Raw genomic sequence first — 8,510 nt, 5'->3', positions numbered from 1 at the left:
GAGGTAATGTCGAAATTCATAGCACTCTCGTTACTCTAACACTAATTGCAACGAGAGAGAATCCTCGATCCCTCTTAGGTGTTATGCAATTAAGCGCGAAAATTCCCCCGTTTTGCGATGCAATGCACAACCATTTTCTAAATCTACCCCACGTTTATCCTAAGTTCTGGGATGTTACAGTCTTCTCCTCGTGAGGCATGGAGTCCTCGTGAGGGATTTCATCCATTGTCGTTGTAGATGGGCCTCCGTTTGGGCCTAGGAGCATGTTGAACGTAGTACCCCATTGCCACTACACTGTCAGCAATTAGTAGAACAAACGGAATTGGTCGCCCAGCTCTCAAGGCTACGACCATCGCCCATATCGCCAAACCTCATCTAGGGACTGCCGCTGTTGATCCAATTTGGCCACCCACTTCTCCCCCTCCTCCTCCCGATGTAGCTCGAGCACCTCGAGACAAGTTCATCACCCCTAGCACCCCATCTCCCTCCTAGAGATAGTAGCTAGGTTGAGAATTAGCCGCCCCGACGAGGTTTGACCAACCGCCGGCTGTGGATGTGCATAAAAACATGCAGACAAGTCGAGGGGAGAGATGAAGTTGATGATAAGTGGATCATGCACGTGAACCTAATTGTTACAAGCTTCCCACCATCTATCTCCTCCACATCGGCCACAATTTGTCCAAATCTTTGCCACGTAGGACTGGCAGGTGGGCTGGGTGGGCAAAAAACTGTTTAACATGCCTAAATGGTGAAATTGGTGATATGTGTTACACACGTGCCTCGATGTTGGTAGTTTTATTTTGTGACCAAAAACCCAAAATCGGTGATTATATGACACGGCAACCCCAAATGTGGTGATATAATTTCTTCTTTTGACAATTAAACCCAAAATCGGTGGTTATGTGACACACAGCCCAAAATTGGTGATATACTTTCTTTTTTTTGACAAAAAGAAACCCAAAATCGATGGTTGTTGGACACCGCAGCGCCAAATGTGGTGATACTTAGGGCTGGAAGTGTACATGTACATATTATGAGTTGGCACTAGTGATCTCGTTTTAAAAAATCATATTTTTGAGTTTCATAAATTCTGAAAGAACATCTGCATATAGTCAATGATGCATTCCACAAATGCGCAAACTATAATTTCAAATAGTTTATATTCTGAGCTACATAAAAATGATAAAAGTATATATCTAAGTAGTACATTTTCAAATCTTTAAAATATATCGGATTTTGTCACTTTTTGTCTAGCACAAAATAAAAAAATAATTTTAGGTTGAGATTTTGCCCAATTATGAGATGTATCCCTGACAATTTCCAAAATTATTTTCAGCGTTTTGTTAATTTGTAAAAATACCTTTTAATTTCTTTTTAAAATAGGAAGAGCACCTGAGCTTGGGAATCAAAAACGCTACCCCTACGTCTTGCTATATGGGTGAGAAGATAGACAAGACATGAGCACGAATCTTGAAATAGACTAGGCCATGAGATAAAAACGCCAGCGTGCGCACGTCACATCTCCGCAAGTAGGCTAGCCGGCCAGGTGACGGTGATGGGGCTCGTCACCGTGTGCTTCTCGCCGTCGCTCCAGACAATCGATCCGAACGTGTGCTTCCCAGTGACGCTCCCAGGTCCCTGCGTGAAGGTGATGTTGTACTCCTGCGTCTTGTGCGCCGCGCTAAACTGCAGCTGTTCCGGGTTCACCGTCAGGCGCACGCCGGCGGGGCTGCTCACCTTGGCCCTGTACATGGCGCTGGCATTGCTGCCGACGTTGCGCACCACGCGGCGCTGCGTGACGACCGCCGATTTGCTCGACGTGAACACCACCGAAAAGGCCGGGTAGTTGTGGTTCCCCACTGAGGACACCGCGCGCGTCGAGCAGTTGGCGGCGGAGCTGAACACGGCGACCTGCTTGGCGGTGTAACCGAGCGCACAGAGGAAGGTGATGTAGTCCTCTGTGCCGGCGTCGTACACCAGTCCAGGGTCCACGGCGCGGTTGGGGTCAACGTGTCCGGCCCCGCGCGCGAACGGCGTGGACGCGTTGCCGGTGGACATGTCGCCGATGATGCCGCCGGCGTTGTCCGCATTGTACGCGGTGGTCATCAGGGCGGACTTCACGGCGGCGGGGCTCCACTCCGGCCTCGCCTGCCGGAGCAGCGCCGCGACGCCGCTCACGTGCGGGCACGACATGGACGTGCCCGAGATGATGTTGTACTGGACTCTCCTCGTGTCGACGTCAAGCTCCGTGGGCGAGTTGGCGCCGGTCCATGCGGCGAGGATGTCCACGCCGGGCGCGGTCACGTCCGGCTTGAAGATCTCCGGCGCGCGGAAGTTGGGTCCGCGGCTAGAGAAGGACGCCATTCTGGGAGAAGATGGCGTCGAGCCGACGACGGTGCCACGGAACAGGATCGTCGCGGTAGGGGATCTTTGCGTGCTTATGTACTTCTTGATCTTCTCGGAGTAGGCAAAAGCGACGGCCGTGGTGGGGTGGATGTGGGGGCTGGTGATGGCCTGCTCGCCGTATGCTTCGGTGCTCGCCAGGATTGCCCCGACGCCACCGGCGACCTTGACCGCTAGTCCTTTCTCCGCCCGGGCATTCACGCCGTGCTCGCAGAGAACGATCTTCCCGGCGACCATGGTAGCGTTGAGTTTCCCCTCTACGCAGGCTGCCGATCCCACGTCCCCTCCATATACCAGCGGCACCTTGGTCGCGCCGAGAGGCTCGCCGGCGTAGAGCGAAGTGCCCGTGAAGGTCACGTTGTTGCCGAGAACGACGTCCGCCGGGAATTGGCGGTTGACAGTCGACGCACCGACCGTGAGGAACCACGGCGCGATGTTGGCGGCAGTGAACTCGCCGGGGCCGGAGTTCCCCGCGGAGGCGGAGACTACGATGCCCTTGCTGACGGCACGGAACGCGCCGACCGCGGTCAAATCGTCGTAGAAGTTCGGGGCCTTTCCGACGGCGCCGAGCGACACAGAGATGACGTTCACACCGTCCGCAATGGCCTCGTCAAACGCAGCGAGAATGTCGGAGCTCGCGCACCCTTCCCAGCACGCCTTATACATGGCAATCCGCGCGCCGGGGGCAATGCCGACGGCTCTGCCTTTGGCATAGTCGAAGAAGGCAGCGTCGGCGACGGAAGAGCCGGCGGCGGTGGAGGAGGTGTGGGTGCCATGGCCGTTGGTGTCGAGCGGCGACTCCAGCTCCATCTCACCGACCGCGCGGCCAAGAGCAGCCTCCTGCCCCTTGTAGAAGGCCTTCGCGCCGACGAGCTTACTGTTGCAGAGCGCGGAGCCGTTGAACGACGGGGTGGTGACGCAGCCGCCGCGGAACTTGCTGGGCGGCGGCGGCAGAGACGGGTCGGCGGCGAAGGAAGATCGGCCCTCGGGGTACACGCCGGTGTCTATGACGCCGATGACGATGTCCGTGGCGCCGTTGGATGCCGGGAGCAAGCCGGACGACGCCGAGAGGCCGAGGAACGACGGGGTGAGCGTGGTGTGCAGCTGCTGCATGACGTCCGGCACGACGGCGAGCACGGAGGGTGACGACGCGAGGCGCGCGCCCTGGCGCTCAGTGAGGCGGGCCGCGAAGCCGGTCGCGGCGTGGGAGTAGGAGTAGAGCAGCCTCGGCGTCGGGCTGGACATCTCGACGGGGATGTGGTCGCGCAAGAACGTGCCGTACGCGCGGGTGGTCAGCAGGCCGCGACGCGGCAGCGCCGGCGCATGCTCCGGCGCGACGTGCACGATGTAGGAGGACCGGGTCTCCGTCGTCCCGACCTCCACTTCCGTTGCCGCCGCCGCCGCGACGACGAACAAGGCGAGCAGGGCCACGAGTGGTCTGAGCTCCATTGCCGACTTGCGGTCGCACGTACTGCAAGAGCACTGTCTGCCGTGCCGTGGCAGTAGAGACGGCAACAAGAATAAGTAGACCTCGTCTAATGTCTCCGCCGGCAGCACACTGACATAGTAGCAGCTGCTGATCCAGATCTACTCCACATCCACATCATGGCTCGTGTCGTCGTGCTGATCATTGAACCACCGGAGAGAGAACCCCGACATACTTTTACCACTGCATTATTGGAAGAAGACGATAGCGAGACTTTGCGTGTCACTTTACTTATCCACCATTTCTCTCCCTGTCGCCTCGTTTAAGCACGATCGCACGACGCCGGCGTTTACTTTGAAGGGAAGTACATGATTATCGCCAGTTGATCGTAGCATTACTAACTGAGCTCACATGCTATCAGATCCAGGATCATTGGATTGGATGTTTAGTTCTATACACTTGCCATCCATTGGTGTAGGAGCAAAGGCGTCAGAGATGTCACATGTGTAGAAAAGTTCCTTCGTAGAAATGTTCTTCTCACTAAAAATAACCTTGCAAAACGACGATGGACTAGATGTGCGAAGTGTCAGGAGACTATTCATCATCTGTTTATTTCATGTCCATTTGCTAAACCTGTTTAGGGAGTTGTTCATTTTACTTTTAATGATAAACTACCTGCTAATGTAATCAATATGTTCAGGAATTGGCTTAATAGGATTGAACCAATTGTTAATGCTATAATTAGAGCGGGAGATTGTGCCTTAGTTTAGACAATTTGGAATTATCGAAACGAGTTGTGTTTAACAGAATAAGTGTGTGCTAAATTTCTTGCGGGTCATCTGTAAAGCCACCTACTGGATTCACATGTGGTTTTTTCCCTCCTTCCCGCGGAGTAGAGAAAACATATGGATTCTGGATGCACTCGGTTGATGGCGATAGTTCAGCCTATTTCAACCAACGTGGTTAGCGGCAAGCTAATAGGATCCAAAATGAAGTTTAGAGAGTTGTTTCTAGCTATTTTTCATTGGTTGATCCATGCTAAAACTTTGTGTGATCCTTAAGATGTAAACTCTGAATCTGTAACTTGCAGTGAATAAGGTTGTGCATCACGTCGATGTAGAGGCTGGGGCTTTGCTCCCCTATTCGGAAAAAAATGTCACCCCTATTTAACTGCAGAAAAAAAGCTCTATCGTCTCCTTCAATTGAGAATGAGCATTGTATTGTACTCTCTGGATGGAGCTGCAATCGGATCAAAATGGATCACGGGAGATGGATCAGGTAACGCAGAAGGATGCGTCAAAGAATGGCAAAAACCTGGATTCGTGATGCTGCATTTATACCTTCCATCATACTATCATAGGTGCACATGAGCCTGGCTGCCTGCATCAGTACTCGGGAGAGAAGAAGCATCATCACACAAGAGACCAACACCAAAATAGCACGGACAATGCAAATGTATTATATAGGTCAAATTGATGACCTAGGTACACAAGCAAGATCTATAAACCAATATGGTGGTAGTATTCAGGTTTAAACACAGACGATGCTCTCCGGTGAAATTTCCACCGTATCGGCCAATTTGGTTGGTAGGTATTGAAAGTCCTAGGCAATAAACCTCCACCCGAAATTGTCCTTCTCACACGGGATCCCTTCCGGGGAATAAATCCGTTGCTATTTGGACAGCCACCCGGGGGAATGGCCTTGTTTCCATTTGGACAACAACGGGAAGGAGAAGGAACATACCAAATACAAATCACAGAATATTAAATAAACGATCATTGTAACCGAAAATCACCACAAATAACTTACTAGCTCTTTAGACAAAAGTCCACCTGCTAGCTAAAGAAAGATCCGGCTAAGCTAGGTAATGCTAAGCTAGAAATTTATATAAATCAAGCAAGCCCTTGGACCACATGATCTTGTTACCGTGCCTCATGTACTTGATCAAGTGTTGCACATAGAGATTAATAATTGTAACGGCCCCAGAAATACCTCTATTAGATTTGTTTATTATTTTATATTTGTGCATAATCATGGCATCATGCATATTTTTGAACTCCAAAATAATTTTATTAATCCCTATTTTATTACAAAAATTATTATCTCTCTTTATTCCAAAATGAAAACCATATTGTTTCTGCTTATTTTTTTGATCTAAAAACTATTTTAAAACGGTTTTAAAATAAACAGAAAACAAATAAAAAGGAAACAATTTTAAAAATAAAAAAAGGAGAGACTCCCCAACCGGCCAGGCCAAGTTCGGCCCAGCCGGCAGCAACCCCGCGGCCCAACCAGCCCACCTAAGGCTCGCCGGGCCGAACACTAGCCTCCCACCGCAGCCCCTGGTTGTTTTGCATTTACTGCCTCGCGCCATGATACGTCTCCAACGTATCTATAATTTCTTATGTTCCATGCTACTTTACTAATGATACCTACATGTTTTATACATACTTTATGCCATATTTATGCATTTTCCAGCACTAACCTATTAACAAGATGCCGAAGAGCCAGTTGCTGTTTTCTGCTGTTTTTGGTTTCAGAAATCCTAGTAAGGAAATATTCTCGGAATTGGACGAAATCAACGCCCAGGATCTTATTTTTCCACGAAGCTTCCAGCACACCGGGAGAGATACGAAGTGGGGCGACGAGGCGCCCACACAACAGGGCAGCGCGGCCCAGGAGGGGCCCGCGCGGCCCTAGCGTGTGGGGACCTCGTGGCGCCCCCTGACCTACCCTTCCGCCTACTTAAGCCTTCGTCGATAATAACTGCAGTACCGAGAGCCACGATACGGAAAACCTTCCAGAGACGCCGCCGCCGCCAATCCCATCTCGGGGGATTCAGGAGATCGCCTCCGGCACCCTGCCGGAGAGGGGAATCATCTCCCGGAGGACTCTTCACCGCCATGGTCGCCTCCGGAGTGATGTGTGAGTAGTTCACCCCTGGACTATGGGTCCATAGCAGTAGCTAGATGGTCGTCTTCTCCTGATTGTGCTATCATTGTTGGATCTTGTGAGCTGCCTAACATGATCAAGATCATCTATCTGTAATGCTACATGTTGCGTTTGTTGGGATCCGATGAATAATGAATGCTATGTTATGTTGATTATCAATCTATCATCTATGTGTTGTTTATGATCTTGCATGCTCTCCATTGCTAGTAGAGGCTCTGGCCAAGTTTTTACTTGTAACTCCAAGAGGGAGTATTTATGCTCGATAGTGGGTTCATGCCTCCATTAAATCTGGGACAATGACAGAAAGTTCTAAGGTTGTGGATGTGCTGTTGCCACTAGGGATAAAACATCAATGCTATGTCTAAGGATGTATTTGTTGATTACATTACGCACCATACTTAATGCAATTGTCTGTTGTTTGCAACTTAATACTGGAGGGGGTTCGGATGATAACCTGAAGGTGGACTTTTTAGGCATAGATGCATGCTGGATAGCGGTCTATGTACTTTGTCGTAATGCCCAATTAAATCCCACACTACTCATCATAACATGTATGTGCATTGTCATGCCATCTTTATTTGTCAATTGCCCAACTGTAATTTGTTCACCCAACATGCTATTTATCTTATGGGAGAGACACCACTAGTGAACTATGGACCCCGGTCCATTCTTTTACATCGAATACAATCTACTGCAATACTCGTTCTACTGTTCTCTGCAAACATCATCATCCACACTATACATCTAATCCTTTGTTACAGCAAGCCGGTGAGATTGACAACCTCACTGTCACGTTGGGGCAAAGTAATTTGGTTGTGTTGTGCAGGTTCCACGTTGGCGCCGGAATCCCTGGTGTTGCGCCGCACTACACTCTGCCGCCATCAACCTTCAACGTGCTTCTTGGCTCCTACTGGTTCGATAAACCTTGGTTTCTTACTGAGGGAAACTTGCCGCTGTACGCATCACAACTTCCTCTTGGGGTTCCCAACGGACGCGTGCTGTACGCGTAACAAAGCAATCAAGATTTCTGGCGCCGTTGCCGGGGAGATCAAGACACGCTGCAAGGGGAGTCTCCACTTCCAATCTCTTTACTTTGTTTTTGTCTAGCTTTATTTTATTTACTACTTTGTTTGCTGCATCATATCAAAACACAAAAAAATTAGTTGCTAGCTTTACTTTATTTACTGTCTTGTTTGCAATATCCATATTAAAAACACAAAAAAAATTAGTTACTTGCATTTACTTTATCTAGTTTGCTTTATTTACTGTTGCTAAAATGGGTACTCCTGAAAATACTAAGTTGTGTGACTTCACAACCACAAATAATAATGATTTCTTATGCACACCTATTGCTCCACCTGCTACTGTAGCAGAATTCTTTGAAATTAAACCTGCTTTACTAAATCTTGTTATGAGAGAGCAATTTTCTGGTGTTAGTTCTGATGATGCTGCTGCCCATCTCAATAATTTTGTTGAACTATGTGAAATGCAAAAGTATAAAGATGTAGATGGTGACATTATAAAATTAAAATTGTTTCCTTTCTCATTAAGAGGAAGAGCTAAAGATTGGTTGCTATCTCTTCCTAAGAATAGTATTGATTCATGGACTAAATGCAAGGATGCTTTTATTGGTAGATATTATCCTCCTGCTAAAATTATATCTTTGAGAAGTAGCATAATGAATTTTAAACAATTGGATAATGAGCATGTTGCCCATGCATGGGAAAGA

The 8,510-nt window shown here is 49.0% G+C and overlaps 1 protein-coding gene across 1 annotated transcript; it reads right to left on the bottom strand.

The window, feature by feature from the left end:
- Positions 1–1,453: 1,453 nt before the first annotated feature.
- LOC127305735 (subtilisin-like protease SBT1.4) lies at positions 1,454–4,045 on the bottom strand. Its single transcript, XM_051336263.2, has one exon. It carries the CDS (start codon positions 3,850–3,852, stop codon positions 1,516–1,518), a length of 2,337 nt encoding a protein of 778 aa, XP_051192223.1. The 5' UTR covers positions 3,853–4,045; the 3' UTR covers positions 1,454–1,515.
- Between the last annotated feature and the right edge of the window lie 4,465 nt (positions 4,046–8,510).

The sequence above is a fragment of the Lolium perenne genome, chromosome 6, assembly GCF_019359855.2.
Source record: "Lolium perenne isolate Kyuss_39 chromosome 6, Kyuss_2.0, whole genome shotgun sequence".
Lineage (NCBI taxonomy): Eukaryota > Viridiplantae > Streptophyta > Magnoliopsida > Poales > Poaceae > Lolium > Lolium perenne.
This window is presented reverse-complemented; position numbering and strand designations above follow the sequence as displayed.

Bases quoted from the DNA above. Each gene is read 5' to 3' on its own strand.
- LOC127305735 (XM_051336263.2), bottom strand. From the start codon at position 3,852: ATGGAGCTCAGACCACTCGTGGCCCTGCTCGCCTTGTTCGTCGTCGCG.